This window comes from Cheilinus undulatus, linkage group 11 (assembly GCF_018320785.1).
Source record: "Cheilinus undulatus linkage group 11, ASM1832078v1, whole genome shotgun sequence".
NCBI lineage: Eukaryota > Metazoa > Chordata > Actinopteri > Labriformes > Labridae > Cheilinus > Cheilinus undulatus.
Window position 1 is genome coordinate 35,237,347 of NC_054875.1, and position 19,396 is coordinate 35,256,742.

A 19,396-nucleotide genomic window follows, 5' to 3' on the forward strand; every position below is an offset into this window, starting at 1 on the left:
AGCCCATTGATGTATCCTAAAAAAAAACATTGTGGACCTTTATCACATAAGGATTCATTCATTAATGCTGACAGCCCCAGTTTTAATAATTGGTTGACTAAATGTGCTTGATTTCCAGTCCTTTTTGAATGTTCTACATTCCTTTTGATATCTTTGCCTTTCACCATTTTGGCTTCATGCCATGCCAGTTATTCCAGTGAGTTGTCATTCCACTCACTCTCTCTCCCTCTCTCTCTCCTTCACCTCCTGGATCTGTCTGTCCACTGTCTTGTCTCAGTGGAGGCAAAAACTAACAACTGTCAATGGTGAATTTAGTGTGGACAACCATATCTTTAGACAGACCGGTGCACCAGGCCTCTGGAGTCTTCATCCCTCTTCTCTCTCATCGGCCTCTGTGATGTGTAACACTTGACAGGGTTTCGTTGGTGGATGCATAGGTGGATGGTTAGCATGTTAATGTGTGTGTCAGTGTGAGTCGGTGTGCCAGCATGTAGGTGTGTGAGAGTTTGTCAGCAGTGGCGCCTACAGGTCGCTGACACGTGGGGCTACAGCCAGCACGGGCGGATGAATTACAACAAGCAGCACAGTTGTAAGAAAAAAAAAAAAATGCTGGTGTATTTGTCAGCGCACCACGGTGCCTGTCCAGGAACACTGAGTCAGATAAGTGGCTGCTCTCGCACTGTACAGAGCGTACGGGAGGTCAGAGAGACGTAAGAAGTGGCAAACCAGCACAGTGGAGTGAAAATGTGTTGAGTTAACGCTCCACATTCAGCTCCCAGGCAGGATTTCATGCCTGCTGTGGGAGAGGGCTCTTACCATTGACTGATCAGTGAGTCACTCCACTGTGATACACACAGCATCTGTTCGAGTGAATTTAATGTAGCTTGGATTTGTGCTGTGTGAATTATGAGTTCTCATAACCTTGATGCAATATTACTGTCTGTGAGCTTTGAGAATGAGTAGGCAAGTGATAAAAAAGACGATTCTGTTGCCTTAAATCATCTTTATTGCTCTCATTTGCTCTGCGTGGTGCATGTTTCACTATACTTTGGTGTGATGTTTGCTTTAGTAGCAGCGATGTATCAGAAACTGTAAGATACATTTTGACAGCGAGGTCTTATTAGATTTAGCTTTATCCCAGGAGAGCGCTAGAATGGCTATAAGCGATATATCAGAGCTGCAACTTGCTGTCAGCTCTTTAGTGATCTGTTTTCACTGAAAATAAGGAGCTGGAGCACATAAAATAGCCTTTAAATAATAACAGGACAGTTTGCTGAAATTCCACCTGATTAAATTCATCCCTGCATATAAATGCCGCTGAAATACATCTGTGAAATATTTTCCGTCGCCCCAGAATTCTTCATTTCTCACTGAGCATTAAGGAAAGACATATTGTTCCCACTTTAAGTGGATTCAAGAGGATGGCAAAGTAGCAAAGAAGATTTGTGAGGGAATGAGGTTTCATTTCTTGGGAACAAATAGTGCTCTTTAAATATAAAGCTCATTTACATGTATGAGTCACAATATGGCTCTCCTATGCATTGTCAGCAGAGTGACTGCAGGTCGTATGTCACTGGAGCTTCAGACTGAGACCTCTGGCTGTCTTGTTTCCTGCCATGCTGAAGCTCTTCATGCAGTCAACTAAACTATTCTCCTCAATAATGTGTGATTAAGTCTCTTTGTCTTGAGTTTTTCACTCTCATTGTTCTTATTTGTTAAGTGGCAGCGTGATGGAGCACTTGTAAGCAGATGTATTATTCAGTTTTAGAGAGTCAAAGCTCTTGAATCACTATTTTTTTCCCATACAGTTGTATTTTTTTGTGCTGCATATGCTTGATTTATTTTTTCAAAATCATAGTCACACTAACTTAGAAATTAATCCAAAACACTAAAATGAGGCTTATGTGGTTGTTGTCCTTGTTTTCCTTCTTGCTGCTGCTGCTCCACCTGGTGGTCCTCTGTGTTAAACAGCAACAATAGAGCACACTAGCTCTGATCTCCACATAACTGACTGTTACGATGCAGCAGAGACAGACTATGAAGTCTTACAGCTTGTGCTGGGTATTCAAGGACACACAGAGACAAACACTCCTGAATGGGCTCTAACTGTAATGTTTCATTAACTTTAAGTGTTGGTAGGAAGAGTTTCCTTGGAGTCTTGTTGGATGCAAATGGCTGTTTCATTGTTGTGCACTATTAAGTATAATCTCTACAAAGGGACAAAGACTTATAGTAAACAGACTTGAGAGAATTTCCCACTAAACTATAATTAAAACCATTGTTAATCAGAGAAAACCAGTAAACAAGGCCAGAATAAGCCCTGATGTGTTGTCAAAGCTTAAAAGTTTTATGTTAATTACTCTGATTATGTTATTTATTTAAAATTTATTTAACAAGAAATGCCTCCCTGGGGTTAAGAATCTCTTTTACAAGAGCTCTCACCAAGACAGGCAGCACAGTTGAACTCAGTTATGGACGTACAACACACACCAGTTTCAAACAAGGATCAAGGGTCACGGAGTAGAAAGCATGCATCCCACTATCCTCCAATACCTGCTTTTAGTCTGATTATTATCTTTTAGTCTGTTCAAATGATTTAACGAGAGAATCTCTCTCAGACCCAAATCCTGAAGCAGATTTAGAGTAACCTTGCGTGGCCTGACCAGATTCTATGTCAGCAATCAGGCAGTTCCATCCAAGGTTATTATAGCTCAATCAGGAGAGAATTACACGAGTTTAACAGTGATTTATTTTACAAGTTTGGAAATGTTTGGCAATATTTGGAATTGTGAAATGTCTTTGGCGTACAGACTCCATCTTTATGTCGTTATGAACTTGAAGGAGTAGTGAGACGGACAGCAGGATAGGATACCCTGCTATGGAGTCTAGACACTGATGGTGGTGATGGAAGGAGTAAGATAAGATGAGTAAGAGACTCCTAAAGAAGAGTAGATTTCAGAGGACCTTGACCCAGATGCTGCTGAGATGTAATGGAGGTGGCTGGGGAGGAGGAGGGTTGCAGCGATCACACTGAAACGAAGTGATTAGCTTGGATATACAGTGCTTATAAAACGTATTCAACCCCCTTGGATGTTTTACCCTTTATTGACTTAACAGATCAATCAATATAGTAATTTGGCTTTTTTTTTTTTTACATAAATATTACAAAAAATATCTTTAGTCAAAGTGGAAACACATTTCTACAAAGTAAACTCAATTGAATAAAAATATATATAAGGTAAAATAAGTGATTGCATTAATATTCACCCCCTTTAAAGTGACTGACCTAACTCAACAGAGGCCCACACAATTATGTGCAAGTAGTCTCACAATTATTGAAAAGGGGATCATCGAGTGCAGTGAATGTGTCTAAAGTGATTGTAGTATAAAGTCATCTGTCTTGTCCAGAATTCCTGGCTACCATTAGACCACAAAGACAAAAGAACACTCCAAGCAACTTGTCAGGGAATGGACACAAAAAAATTCCAAAGTTCAGAACATCCCCCAGAGTTCAGTTAAATCCATTATCAACAAATAGAAAGAATCTGGCACATGTGTAAATCTGTCTAGATCAGGCTGCCCTTACAATCTGAGTGACCGCGCAAGAAGGAGACTAGTGAGCGAGGCCACCAAAACACCTATGACTACTCTGAAGGAGTTAAAAGCTTCAGCAACTGAGATGGGAGAAACTCTGTCTGCAACAACTGTTGCCTGGGTTCTTCACCAGTTAAAGCTCTATGTGGCAAAGAGAAAGTCACTGTTGAAGAAAAACTCATGTTAAACCTGAGTTCCCCAAAAGGTATGTGGGAGAGTCCATGGTCAAGTGGAAGACAGTTCTTTGGTCTGATGAGACCAAAAAGGGCCTTCTTGGCATCAGACAAGGCACTATATTTGGCTGACAACAAATACTGCATGGTGGTGGCAGCATCATGGTGTGGGGATGCTTCTCGGCATAAATATAACATCACTGTAGTAGATCAAAGGCAGTAAAATGGCATCAACAAGTCATGTTTTTGCAGCAGCTTCCACCTGAGTATAATAATGCATAACAATAAAGCTGCATTTATCAATGATTTCTGTCTCTCTCCTTCTGTCTTTTCAGGATGAGCCTCTCCGGTCAGTAGACCCATTCTGATTGGAGACATGTACTAAAGACGACACCTCAGCCGCCATGAAAGGGTTAGGAGCCAACCGCAGCCGTCACCTGTCCGACTCGTGTGAACCACCGGGCTGCACTCAGAAGCCCCTCTGCCCCCTGACTTCTGACCCTCACAGCTCCTTCCTGCTGAGCCCCACCATCAACCACTATGGCACCCTGGACCCCCATCTCCACCAGTGCCCACCCACCAGCCCCACCTCACTGACCCCAGACTGTCTGCTGCCTTTCAGCCAGATCTCCAGCAGCAGCACCTTCCCTCGGCTGCATTTCACCTCCCAGGGTGAACAGGGGGACTGCTCACAGGCATGCATTGCAGGCGGTGGCGGAGTCGGGCAGGGTGGCAGGGCAGGCACACTCTCCACTTCCCTGTCTATGGGAATGGGGCTGGGGCTAGGGCTCACTCCTATGATCACCAGTGGATCGGCCACCATCTCCTCTGCAGCAGCCGCCAAGATGAACCGGCTACCCTCCAACCTTTTGGATCAGCTGGAGAGGCACCTCCCCCTGCAGCGAGACGGCTTCAGCACACTGCAGTTTCACAGGGGCCGCATTTCAAAGCAGCGCAGTGAGAGCCCGGGGCGGATCCGCCACCTGATGCACTCTGTTCAGAAGCTATTTGCAAAGTCACAGTCACTGGAAAACTCTGCAATCAAAGGCAGCTTAAATGGGCGCTCTGGGGGAGGAGCAAACACAGGAGCAGGCGAGGATGGAGGCAGGCCATCACGCAGGAGCAAGAGTAAAGATAGGGCTAAAACTGAGGGGCCGAAGCAGAGACCCAGGCCCAATGCACTAGGCCTCTGGGGCTCAGACGACGCTCTGGACACTGACACCACCAAAGCTGGCACCATTGCTGTAGGTTACCGCAACCCGCTGAGCATGATGACTCTGGGCAGAGCGGTGTCGGACAGCCAGGCCAGACACATCCCACAGGGCTACAACACCATTGCTGCACACACGCTCAAGACCTCCAAAAGCAGCAGTGACCTCAAGTTTCTGGCGTGCCCAGCGACGCAGGTAGGATGCAAAGAAGAAGAGGGAAGAAGAGGAGTTAGCAAGGATGACACGCTGGTGAAGAGGGGCTCCTGGTCCACTCTCACCCTCAGCCAGGCTAGGCAAGTGTTGCAGAAGGGCTCAGCTACAGTCAACAGGACGCTGCTTAAATCAAAGTCATGCCACCAAGATTTGGCTCAACAGTTTCTACAGGTAGGAGGGACAGTGAGTATTCATCTTCATCATCATTCTTTGTAAGTTTGCATGCTTTTTTTATTATTTCCCTCAGGTTTGTTGCTTTGATAGATCACTTTTTTAGCAAAATTCATACTTTAACTTCTAATTTGCCTGGATTGATCCTTATTCTTTTGATCATGTAGAGTTTGCCCTTTATTATTTATCCTACTTATGAAAATTATTATTTATAATTTTCTCATAAATCATAACTTTTCCTAAACCATATTTTCTGTCTTAAAGCTCCTGTGATGAACTAGAGGTTTGCAGGTATTTTGATGCCCCCTGTGGACAAAGTGTTACCTTTGGAGCTCTGTTTTAGATAGGATAGTGGATAGAGTAGGAAATCAGGGGGAGAAAGTGGGGAACAATATGCATGACCCACCTTACTTTGCCTTAGCTGTCTTCTTGTTTGTTGGCTAAGAATAACAGAGTAAGCCAATGAGAGTCAGAGAAGTGCAGGTCATACTTCACATTCTCTGGGATATCTAGTGATGTGAACAGAACTACTGTACTGTAAGTTGAGAGTCAATTTAGTAATACAAAAGTCCTGTTTTTAGGTGTACTAAATATGTAAGAGCAGTGTGTAAATCATTTGTTCTTTACTGGATGGCTTGCTTAAAAAATATCAGACATAAATTGAGAGTATAGCCACTTGGAGACTGGTCTGGCTGCAGACCATAGCTCTCAGACACCCTCTCTTGCAGACCATTACTATGAGATGCTGCATCTGTCAGAATGGAAGTACACACTAAAACTTTCAAAACAAAATTAGATTAAACTTCAGTTAGGGTAGAGTATAATGTAAGGGGTTTAGATATCAAAAGTTAAAAGTAAATAACCTGACCTGCAAAACCTGATCACAAAATCTAATTCAGACAGATAAACTTCCTGCTCACAATGAAAACATTCTAACGTAGCTTCTGTAGCTCCAGTAGCTGCGAAAGCCTTGTAGACAGTGTAGCTACCTAGCCAAAGCTAAAGCTCAGGAAGCTCATTGATACAAACAAAGCTACATAAGCAACGCAGCTGCGTAATCTACATAGCTCGTGTAGCCTAGTTATGCTAGCTTTAGCTAGATTTGCCAAAGCCCTCGTTGCTATAGTCCTCGTTACTAAAGCTCACGTTCCTAAAGCTATCGTAGCTACATTTTCTTACATAGGAACTTAAACTGCATAGCTAGCATAGCTATGTTAGCTTTAGCTAAAGCTAACAAGGTTAAAGCCAACTACTTATCATGTATCTACCTCTGAAACAGCTCTATACATAATTTACCCCCAGGTTAGACCTCTGACCTTTTTCTCTATTGTGTTTCTGAAATGTTGCTTCGTCTGTACACTGTAAAAAATCCAACTTGATTAATGTTGAGTGAACTATTATGAATTAGAGGGTGCTCTTTTGATAACTTACTAGTTTATTCAACACATATTCAGTTTTAGTTTCTTAAACTATGATGACTATAGTACAAGTAGAGAAATCTATACTAGTTGTATCAGAAAATTTTGTTTCAACATTTTTTAGCTATTGGCAGGTTTTGTCAGCCAAAAGGCAACATGAAGTATGTTAGTAACCTTGAAAAGCATAAGATTCACCCGTTTTAGTGTTTCCTACTGGCGAATCCATCTTGCAAAGCTCCCATCTGAACCATTCGGGCCTGGTTTGAAAGTGGCAGGACCAATCAGAGATGAGAGGCAGTACTTTCAGGCTCTGCAGAGTCGTGACGTAAGCAAGCAGTGACAAGAGGCCGGTGCAATTATGGAAGTCGTTAGCATGGATGCTGCTATAGCATCAGTTTTATCAGAACTTGACGTCTTTGTTAAAAGAAGAACAAAAAAACAGTATTGAGTTGTTTTCTTTTCAAAAACAGCAAAAGTCTACAGTCACCGTGGTTTACGTCTATGGAGTTTACTCCTCTGTAGCGGCTATGACGTCCCGTGTCTTGTTGCTCTGATTGGTCTGTAAAAACGTGACAGACAGAACGTTCATCCAATCACCTTCCGAGTTTTTTTTTTTTTTTTTTTCAAAAGTTCTGCCCTTTCCCAAACACTGTCCATGGGAGGTTTTCCAGATGAATGTGTGAAACAAATCCATGGCGTGTCAGGTTATCATGTTGGCCCATCAAGTCCAAAAAGCTGGGAAATTTGGTACCTTACGTTGGGCCCTTGTATTTGTTTTTACAGTTTAAGGTTTGCAGTGTGGTTATTTTATAAATCTAGCTGCCAGAATTTGTTGAACCAGCAAAATACGGCACTTCCATACTGATAGCGTCTCAGAGTAATTGTCTGTGAGAAGGGGCTTCTGAGAGCTAAGGTCTGCAGCCAGACTGTCTACAGGCGCTGCTATACCAGTGAATGGGACGCAGCTGAACTGCTCAGTAGTCATTGCCCCGATAAGTGGTACCCCTCCTTGCTTTACTTACTTTGTCTTGCACATGTGTACGCTGTGTTTTTTAATTAAAAAGTCTCATTCTTGTGTCTTTTATACTTTTCATATCAATCCTTGCAATGTAAAATGTAATAAAATTTCCAGTCTTACAGCCAAGGGTCATTTGCTTTCATACAGGGGTGCCAGCATTCATTTTAGTGTTATCAAAGCAGCAGAAAAACCCTCACAGGAACTTTAAGTACCATCAGTTCACATGTTCAGAATCATAATATGAAAATCTATCCCAAAATGTGAACAAAATCAATGTTTTAAAAAGCACTCAAGTCAAAAATGTAGTCACTTTGATTTAAATCAAATAAAACAGCGGTAAAATGTCTGTTCTATAAAACAAAACCAGTTAAAGTAAAAAGTCATTCATTTAAAGTTTATTGAATGTATTGATTACTGCATGTTAACTTTTGATACTTAATGGGGTTGGGTTGAAAAGCAAACAGGAGCAGGGAATAACTTAATACATGTCCTCATGTTGCTGTACTTGAGAATCTTTTTGTGTACTAGAATTTTTTTGAGTAGTTTTAAAAAACAGTAACTTTAGATTTTCTGAGGTATATTTTGAGGGAAGTATTGTAATTTGCTACATTTTATATAGAAACCACTAGTGAGTAAAAAAAAAAAAATCTAAACTAAATGGCAAAAAGAGGAGGTGGAAGGCTTCTATCAACAATGTGTAACTTCATAGTTTTGTTGCTTAATCTACGGCAATGTTAAAACATAACCTTTATGAGCTCATATTTATCACTGTAGCTTTAATGTTCATTCACTGCAATAGACTAAGAGAACTTACTGAGTGATGCACATTTTGTACTCCATCAGTGTTAAATTTTAGTTTTTCTACAATTAACCAACATCACAATGGTATAGGGTAAGTACAGTCAGATTCTCTTCACTTCTATTCTCCTTTCCTATCCTTTTACTCCCACATTTCCTTGACCCTTTAAGTTTTTCATCATGGTTGAGGAAAAGTGGATAGGAAAGGACTAAGGGAACGATTTTTTGGACTTTTCAGATGGACCACAAGCCATGAGGTCAAAGGAACTGCCTAAAGAGCTCAGAGACAGGATCTGCACAGATTTGTCTGGCACAACCAGGACTCTGCCAAGAGCCAGTCACATTACCACACTGAGCAATCCAGGCAGATATACCTTAGTAAGAGAGGTGACCAAGAACCCGATGGTCACTCTGACTGAACTTCAAAGATCCTGTGTGGAGATGGGGCAAAATTCTTGAAGGACAAATATCACTGTAGCCCTCTACCGATCTGGGCTTTATGGCAGAGTGACTAAACACTAAAACACAAGAAGGCCTGCTTGGAGTTTGCAAAGAACCCCATGTGAAAGCCAGCTGTGAGGCTTTCTATAGAGAGGTGTGGGCCTTTTCCAAACAAAATTGAAAGAAGTGAAGGGAGTCTGAATACTTTCTAAATGCACTGTAATTAAAGGCATACCTTTATGATAGAGGTAAATGCAAAAGCACCATTTACACAGTATTTAGAATCATAATCTTACTACAGACCAACATGGTAGCAGACGCCAAAGAAGTGTCCGGATTCATGTACTGATTAAAACCTTGCACCATCTGTTTTTGCCATTTAGTTGATTTTTTTACTCAGTAACAGAAGCTATTTTAGTATAGTAAAGTGCAATGTTTTCCTAAGATATACTCCAGTAAAAGTAAACTCAAAAATGTACAAAAGCTGCTCAAATACAGTAACGTGAGTTGATGAAATTTGTTATGTTCCATCCCTGCAGTGTTAACCTGGATACTCCTGAACTTTTATTGTAAACAAGAGTCTCACATCTGTATGTATGTAACTAAATCCAGGTCCCAGGGGAATGGACAGGAACTCTGGGTCGTGGCCGGGCCAGAGGAACAGAGATCCCCTGTAGAAGGATGCGCAGCGGCAGCTATGTGAAGGCTATGGGTGACTTAGAAGACAGCGAGGACTCAGAGGGAAGCCCCAAGCCTTCTCCTAAGTCTGCTGCCCGCCGCCACAGCTACCTGAAGGCCACCCAGCACTCCCTCAGTGAGCAGCAGCCACCTCCACCTCCCCGCAAGTGAGTCCCATTTTTTATACCATTTTACTGGGATTATAACCCCAATTACCATGCTCATTGTTTTGCCATAGTGATCCTTGTGCTTTTTACTTTACATTCATTGAAACAGAAACCAGCTCTGAAGAAGAGTTGATGAAAGTGTGGGGATGACGTTAGTTTCTTTTGTCCCCTAAAGTAGTCAGCAGGTGGCAGCATTGAGTCAGGAATAGCTGCCTGGAGTTGAAGCAGCACTATTTTAAACAGGCTCATAGGTGCTAATTTTGGTGCTAGACATGTGGATTAATCAAAGAAGGGAAGGTTTATAATTTTTTACATATAAAAGCAGTAGCAGATGAATTTTTGCCATGTTTTTTACCCCTACATCCACACGTGCAGGCCTCGTTGCTACGCTCTCATGCGGGAGGATTATCTGTGGTCTCCACTGCAGAGTGCATGCTCTATGCAGCATCTGAGGTCAGTGTCATCCTCAGGCAGGCAGTGTGGCCCTCCAGCCCACCTTCACTCTCCCCACTGCCACTTCCCAACCACCTATTTTTTGCCTTTCCCTCCTGGTAGTTTTCCTCTCTGCCCCCCTTCTCTCCATCTCCTACCCTGAGTGGTGTGTTACTATTTTAACCCGCTTCCTCAAGCCTTTTGATTTCATAACATGCAAATGTTTCATGAAAATCACCTCACCACACCCTGCTGCTCAGTGCGTACACCTTTTCCCTAACACCAGGTGTAAAAAGGGTTATCCAGAACAGAGGAAACTTAAGAAATCACATCGATGCTTGAAACACAGTCAGGAGTTTTACTCATAATTGTTTCCTCTGTGCTGGTATTCAATGAGTATCCCCCTACTCACACATCTCAGCCATATTTAATTTCAAATCACCTAGTGGATTTTTAGAGAGTGTAATTAAATATCCTCCTGGATATCATCAAACAAACACAACCCTTATTTATTCCGCTCTCTGGCCTCTGAGAGGATGATTATAACATTCACTTTTACAGCTCCCTGCCATCCCTGAAAGAGCTGTCGACCAACCGGAGCCTTGATAACTTAGACTGTCTGGTGAGCCCGCTGGAGGCCCCGCCCCGCCACAGGAACAATGATTACAGCCAATGCTCCAGCACACTGGGCAGAGTCCCATCCCAGGTATGTCTGTTATTTCATCAATGAGGTTGCTATAACTGTAGCATGGTATTTTTTTATCATTAAGATGCAAATGCACCTAACTTAGTGTTGGAGTCAAAACATCTGAGCAAGTGTATTTGTCAAATTTACAATCAGAAATATCTAATCACAGGGCACAGATGGCCTAGAGGTTAGGTCAAGCCCCATGCATAGGCAGCTTTACTATTACAAGGTAGGCAATTGGCTGGGTCCTTGTGCTCCAAGGGGCCTCGAAAAATAGCCACTGAGGCATTTGGGGGTTTTGTACTGTAATGTTAATTGATTCCCTGTTTTTTTGCAGTCCTGCTTTTATTTTGAAAAGATAAAAAGGAATTTTGGGTAGATTGAAAAAAGGAACTTGTTCTTGATTGAAAAGAAAATAAAGACAATGAAGTGAGAGGTTTAATTACACAAGGTGCAGATGACCTTTGACTTCTCCACTAAGCTGTCTGAGAATTTTAAAGTAAAAGAAGATATTAAGAAGCAGTCATGTATTTATTTCATATCACTGTGGCTGCAGGGATGCATTAAAGGTCAAATATTATACCCCTTTAAGATGGGTAATATTAGTCTCAGAGGTCCCCAAAACATGCCTGGGAATTTGTTGCTAAAAAAACACTCCAGTATTGGATTTTTGTAGGTTTAAAAACCCCTCTGTTTCAGCCCTGCTCAGAATGAGCTGTTTCTGTGTCTGTAGCTTTAAATGTTAATGAGCTGTCTGACTCCGCCCCTGACTCTCCCCGTCTCAGGAAATGGATGTGGCTCTCCTGATCCTTCTCTGAGCTTGCAGCTGAGAGGAAGCTCCGCCCTCCTCTCCTGATCCACAGTAGGACCAAGAGAGGAGAGCGGAACTTTCTTCCAAGTGGGGAGGGCCAACCGAACCTGAGGGCGGTGCTAACTCCCGTCATGACATCATCTGATTCTTGGGGGGATTGTAGACAGACCAGGGGCACATATTTTGGCTAGAAAAGCCTTTAAAAGTGTATTTTGTATAATATGTGACCTTTAAAATGTGCTTAAGGGAAAATAAAGCAGGGATTTACCACCTTTTTTCCTAAAGCCCCCCCCACTCGTATCAAAGAAAGCTAAGCCCCAGAGGACCCACTTGGAAAAAGAAAACATCAATTTTGATCATTTTCGTTGATAAATTTCAACATAATAGGCCTACATACTTAATAGGTGCTTTTCAAAAGATCTATGTATAAGCTTTATACTATTATTATGACTCAATTTAAGGCCATATTAAAAAAATTAAATGTAAGGATGATCTGTTAATTCTTGAGAAAAAAACTCAAAATTTTCAAGTTAAAAAGTTGTATTTTTGTGGAAAAAATTGACATGAACAGAAATGTTTTTATAGTCAGATAAAGCTCAATCGCTGGAAAAAATATCATACCAGATAAAGCCTTTTTCCTCACAGTTGAGAGTCAAATCAAATTATACTTATGGGACTGATCAATAATGAATTATTATCAACTGGACTAAGAAGGCACATATTTCTGAGACAGTCTAGCTGCAGCCCACTCGTTTCTGATGTCCACTTATCTGAGACGCTGTATATCTCAGAACAGAAATAGGTGATAAAACTTTCCAAATACTATCAGATTAAACTTCGTTTAGGGTAAGAGTCTGGATACCGAAGTTAAAAGTTAAAAACCTCACCTACAAAACCTGATTACAAAACATTTAATAGCCAGTTAAACAACCCGCTTACAGGTTAAAGCTCATCCTCCTTGAAAACATTAGCTAAAGCTAATTGGTTCTGTAGCTAACAAAGCTAAGCACACAAAGCAGCTACATGAGCAACGTATCTACATCTTCTGCATAGCTACGTTTGCTTTAGCTACTTTTGCTAAAGCCATAGATAGCAATACATGCCAAAACTCACTTTGCTTAAGCTAACTTAGCCACATTGGCTTATGTTGTAATGTTAATTATGTCGCTAGCACAGCTATGTAAGCTTTAGCTAAAGCTAACAAAGCTAAAGCAAGCCACCATCTGTGTAACCACTCCTAAAACAGATCTACTATTATTGAATTCTGGGTTAGATCTCTGAAATTTTTTCTCTTTTTTATTTACGAAATGTTTATTAGTCTGTAATGTTTTCACTGTGGTCATTCTGTTAGTGTAATTACTTTGTTTATCAATAAGGTTGAATTTAAAAACAAATCTCAAACAGGCAATATGTTGTGCTGGCAAATTAAAAACTTGAAATCTTTGGTTATTAACATCAGAACATACAACTTTTTAAACTCTGAATTTTTCTTTTTTTTCTTATAACTCTACAAATTGTCAAACTCTGAAATATGGAGTTTAGTTTCGTGTAAATTCATGACTCTATAGCCATAAATTCTCAAAAATGAATAGACACAGATCTTTTTTTATCACTGCAGATTATGTCTCTAATCATGGTTTTGAAAAATATATGCACATCTAACTTTGACATCAGAGCAGACAAGGCCCCACGCCCCCCTTGAGATCTGCCTCCACCCCCAGTGGAATAATTGTGAACCTTAATCGCATCCTGATTAATGCATTAATACTGACAGCCCTAATGAAGCTTCTTAGCTATATATCAATGTATTTTCTAATGAGATAAAAGGGAATTGATTGTTGTAATAATCAAGAACTGCAGGAAAAACTCCTGAGCACTCAATCTGAACTGCAAGATACACTGGCATCATTTGGAAGAGTGGGTGGAACTGATGAGGAGCTGGGAAACCTCTCTCAACTCTCTTTAAGAAAAAATATAACCAAAGACCATGACCGTGTCTGTATTTTTTGATACCGCAATTATTGATATTATGGATATTTTATTATTTTGAAGCACATGCTGTTAAGGAATACAGATATTTCAACAACCTCAGTATTAGATGTGTTGCCAATGAGTTTTCACAATTTAGACAGTTGAGTTTTTCTGCAGTGTTTGATCATTAAAATGAAAAGTTCAATTACAGTTGGTGTCTAGGACTTCTATTTTTGTTGAATCGTGTCAAGGTTCTGGTCTTGTGAGCACCATTTTTCAGAAAAAAAAAGTCTTGTATGCCAATTCAGCTAAAAAATGTTGACATTTTGGTCCATGTTGCCCAGACTTAGATTTGGATATTTCCTGTAGTCCTCTGGCTTTGTTATCTAAAGAAGCTTTTTATCTCTTAAAATAAGATGTTTAACTGGGCCTTTCATATGAATGTGGCTAAAGTGAGTGAAATAAGATATTTCTGACAAGAACTACACAAACAGGTTTGCTTATATTTGACTTGTGGCTCTGTGATGAGCTGACTTTTCAACAAAGACAGCTACTTTTAGGGAGTAAAGTTGGGAGATGGCGGCTTATTATTTAACTGAACTGTGATTTCCCTTTATTGGACTGATTCCATTGACACAAAAGGAAAAATAAATGTGATCAAAGCCGAAATCAGCCGAGGAATCTCTATAATTACACGACACATTGACAGGGCTCTGGAGGTTTGAAGCTACCATGAGAGGATAAAAGAGTGCATGTAAGATCTGCTGGGATGGTATACTGTATAAATAAGCCAGCAGGGAACAAAAGAGATGTTTGAGCATGTTTGTAAAGTGGGACGTATGGCTCAGTGTAAACCTGAGGGAGCTTGTATATCTTCATCCACAGGATTGCACTGGGACGCACACAGGACTAATGCAAACATCTTTAATAAGGAAACATCAGTCTCTCACATGGGAGCTTTTGTATTTGGCAAGTGAGAAATTCAAGAGAGAGAGCTAAGAGATTCAATTTCTTTCAGGTTGACAGAGAAGTCAGATAGAGTTAAGAATCTTTGGAGGGGAACGGCTGATTTCTAGAGACTGTTATTCACATTTTTCTACAACTCAATATAAATTCAGATTTGCTACTGAAATACCAAACACAAGATGCTTCTGGATGTTTTTGCTCTTTTGATGTTGTTTCATCAAACATTTAAGTCATTGCTTGGTGTCACTGCTTATTCATCATAGCGGACTGAAACAAAGCTATTTATAGTAACTCATACAATGCTGCAAGAAATGTTTGTTATGTCCTTTCACCAAGAACAAAATGGAGTCATGCAGACTAGTTTAAGCTCATTTTAAGCTCATCACAGTATTTAATATGAAAAAGCAATTATACCATTGAAGATGGACATTTTTAACATTTTCATTCACTATAAAAAATCACTACTGGAAATCTAATGTATTCTGTAACCTCTAAGGAAAAGAGAGCACTTAATAGCCCTGCACATTTACTCAGGTAGAGTAAGTATTTGCAGTCAGACTTAAAAAATAATATAGGATTCTTATTATAATTTTACAACAACCCAAAGAGAAGGTGGCACTTTGTACAACTATAAACACATGTATAAGATGGTATTAGATGCCATCAGGATGAAAAAATGATATTAGAATATTACATAAACATAAAAAATTGTAGGGAATGCTTTCATTTCCAAACTTTTATAACCCTGAAATGTAGAATTATTTTCTCTGTTGTACTTAAGATGTCAGTAAGGTCTTTGAAATTGCAAATTGGAGAAAATATTTGGACAAAAGCATTCTGCCACCTGACCATTACACAGCCATGGATTGTAATGACATTGTATTCAAACACATGTACTTTAATATGGAATTTGTCTTTCCACAAGATTTTGGAGTGTTTTTGTGGGAATTTGTGCCCACTCATTCTGTAAAGCACATACAAAGTTAGGCACTGATGTTGGACGAGAAGGCCTGGCTTGCGATCTCCACTGTTCTTCTCAAAGGTGCTTGATGGGTTAAGATCAGGGCTCTGTGCAGGCCAGTCAAGTTCCTTCACACCAAACTCATCAAACCGTGTCTTTATAGTTTTACTTTGTGCACTTGGGCACAGTCATGTTGGAATAGACCTTCCCCAAACTGTTGCCACAAAGTTGGAAGCATAGCATTGTCTAAACTGTCTTGGTAAGCCAAAGCATTAAGATTGGCCTTCATTGGAAATAAGGGGCCTAGTCCAAACCCTGAAAAATGGTCACACCCAGACTTGCCCATCTGAGAAGCATGATTTGGCACTCAAGCAGAACACATTTCCACTGCACTACAGTCCAGTGTCAGTGCGCGTTGCACCACTCCATCCAACACTTGGCATTGGACTTGGTGATCTGAGGCTTCCATGCAGCTGCTCGGCAATGGAAACCCAATACATGAAGCTCCCACTGCACTGTTTTTGTGCTTACATTAATGCAAGTGGAAGTTTGGAACTCTTCAGCTATGGAATGGTGACTTTTACGCACCATGCACTCTCGCAGTTGTTGACCTTGCTCTGTGATTTTATGTGGCTGAGTTGCTGTTGTTCCTAAATGCTTCCACTTTCTAATAATATCACTAACACTTGACTGGACTACCCAGGAGGGTTAAAATTTCACTGTCTCATTGCAATCCATCGCAGTGCCATGCTTGAAGTCACTGAGCTCTTCAGAAAGACCCACTGTGTATCAGAAATGTTTGCAATGGAGACTGTGTGGCTAGGAGCTTGAGCTTGCCCACATTTTAAATAGTCAAGCACATCATGAAGCTTGTGCTTCAACTAAGTCCTCTGATTGGATCTGATGGTAGCCAGAGCTGTTGGCCATGGTGACCGTGAAGTCTGTCAAAATATTCCAAAATCCCTAACAATGATTGGCTGTTTGCCTTGTTAGCCAGTAAATTGGGTAAGTGTGCAAGGCTATTTGTTTTCTTACCTGAGATGTATGCTGCTTTTCCTGGAGCAAACTAATTTTAACACAAAGGTGAGACACATTAAAGTGGACCAGTCATTCTTACATTTTCTGTATGTGGCCCTCAGTGAAAAAAGTTTGGACACCTCTACCCCTAACACCTTATTTGTCTAAAAAAAAAAAAAAAAGGCTCAACTTTGAGAATGTAGTAGAAAATGCTGCTTATACATTTCTATTTGAATCAGTATAAATAGGCTTATTGTTCAGAATGTATTGATCAGTTACAGGCAACATTAACTGTCTATTTGCTGATAAATGACTTGTGATTCAGTATGCTTGTGCATGTATAGATCAATAAAATTTCAGAGTACTTCTTCTTCCATTAGGTACACAGGAAGTGAATAAGTGCATGTTTCACAGTCTGCCCTCTGCCCTCAGCGTGTGAGTCTGCACACGTTCTTTCAGGTATGCGGGCAAGGCTTTGGGCACTCAGTACCGTACTGTGAAGGGGAATCGCAGGCAGTGGAGGCTCTGGATCTGCCTGCACCTACGTGCTTCCGGTCACGCAGCCACAGCTACCTGCGGGCCATCCAGGCAGGCTGCTCCCAGGATGAAGACACAGCCTCTGTGGACTCAGACTCACCACCCCCGACCACTGCAGGATACTGCTCCAAAACACGTGAGTACCAGAGAGGATAGAGCTACTGAAGATAAAATGGAGGAAATGCATGCTATTAAACATGAACCACACACACTTAACCTTAGGAAAGTAATGTTGCTCCCAAAAGCAAGGAGGACAGTGAACAGAATATTTTCTTTTGCAATACATTTACTGACAATTTAACACACAAATGTTTTTTAAAGTACATCATGTTCCCACAAAAATCAAATATGTGACTCATGGGGTGTAGAAAAGAGATCTTGTATTTGTGTTATAATAACCATCACACCAGTTCAAATAATGTTTTTGGATACTTTTTTAAAATCAGTATAAGTCCTTGACAAAACAGTCATAAAGCAACAGGGACACGGAGGCGGACAGGATCAGTCCTCCTCTGAATGGATGAGTCAATAAAAGCAGAAGAAGAGTGAGAAATTTTGTGGTTAATCACTGCTTTTTGAAGAGTGGAACTTCAAGGTTTGACTCCATTCAGCCTCCACCAAATAACATTAGTCACTGTTTGATTTCTGACTTGTGCATGGACTTTAAAGAGAGGCTAGAACTTGCGGGAGTTTGGTTGAATTTCCAACTATTGTTCCTTGAAAGTGATTTATTTTAAAGGCCCCAGCTATAACTCTATTCAGTCAGCTCTCTTTTATGTGAATAAATGAACATTTTTAACTTAAATGTTCCAAATGCTGTAACATGAAATAAAAATAAAACATAATTTTATCGTCTGAGGTTTTAAAGAAAACTGAAAACTTGTTTTAATATGCCACTGAATACACAATCTTTTAGATATTCTTTCTTTGTTCTCTTTTCCTTACAAGTGTATTTTCTATGTAAAATAAAAGAAAAAATACTGCAGGATTATGAATTTAAGTTGCTAAATTTAATTTAATTTTATTTCATGTGTTGCGAATTATGATACAATCAGATATATTTTGCTGAAGAAAAAAACAATGTCACAGAAAATTCATTCTGTAACAAATTTGTCTTGTTTGTAAATTTTTTTTTGACACTATAAAGGAATCAGAATTTTTATAGTCATCCCAGTGATATAAATTGTTTTCATAAGGTGCCTGAGGGGCAGGGGCAAAAATGATAAATTCAGAACCTGCTATGGGCTACGCATTGGGGCGCCAGCACACACACATTTGTTTTACATTTGTCCAAATAGGGAACTTAGGAGGGCACTTTCATGAATTTCATGAATTGCCAAATGTTGTCCATTCAGAGGGCATGTGAGAGGGCTAACTGTCAAATTTTGAAGAGAACTAAGGAGGGCACTTTGTCAAACATGCTCTCAGAGGGCTTTCAAAGGCAATTTGATCACTTACAGGGCCTTTAGGAGGGGACACTTAAGAGGGCCTATAGTCAAATTATGTCCACCAGAGGGGACAAAAAGAGGATAACTTACATTTTTTTTTCTACATGATTGCTTAAAGTGAGCACTCTCTCAAATTTTGTCCACATAGAGGGAACTAAAGAGGGCACTTTGTCAAAATGTTACCCCTCAGAGGGCATTTAAGAGGCAATATTCAAAAAGTGTCCACTTCAAAGGACCTTAAAGAAGCACTTTGACAAATTTTGTCCAATGATAGGGCACTTAGAAGGCACTTTGTCAAATTGTGTCTACTTATAGGGCACTTAGGAGAGCACTTTGTCAAATTGTGTCTACTTAAAGTCATTTTTTATAGGACCTAAAGAGAGCACTCTGTCAAGTTTTATCCATGTCGAGGGAACTAAAGAGGGCAGTTCATCATATTTCGTCCTCTTTGAGAAAACTTAGGAGGGCATTTAAGATGCAATTTCCAAATTTTATCCACTTAGAAGGAACTGGCACTTAGGAGGGCCCTTTGTCAAATTTTGTCCGCTGATAGGGCACTTAAGGAGGGCACTTTGTCAAGTTGTGTCCACTTAAAAGGCACCTCGGATGGTACTTGGTCATATTTTGCAATTCAGATGGCACTTAGAGGGCTAATTGTCTGTTTTTTTCCACTCAGAAGGCAC

The 19,396-nt window shown here is 40.4% G+C and overlaps 1 protein-coding gene across 3 annotated transcripts in view; it reads left to right on the forward strand.

The window, feature by feature from the left end:
* dlgap4a (discs, large (Drosophila) homolog-associated protein 4a) overlaps positions 1-19,396 on the forward strand; it is a 154,068-nt gene that overhangs the window by 115,255 nt on the left and 19,417 nt on the right. For 2 of the 3 annotated variants that reach the window (XM_041799398.1, XM_041799399.1), the window contains exons 2-5: positions 4,103-5,374; positions 9,650-9,882; positions 10,876-11,020; positions 17,161-17,401. In XM_041799398.1, the coding sequence (XP_041655332.1) occupies positions 4,172-5,374; positions 9,650-9,882; positions 10,876-11,020; positions 17,161-17,401 (1,822 nt within the window). In that variant the 5' untranslated portion in view covers positions 4,103-4,171. Of the gene's footprint in view, positions 1-4,102; positions 5,375-9,649; positions 9,883-10,257; positions 10,336-10,875; positions 11,021-17,160; positions 17,402-19,396 lie in introns of all 3 variants that reach the window. The other variant, XM_041799397.1, reaches the window with a different exon arrangement.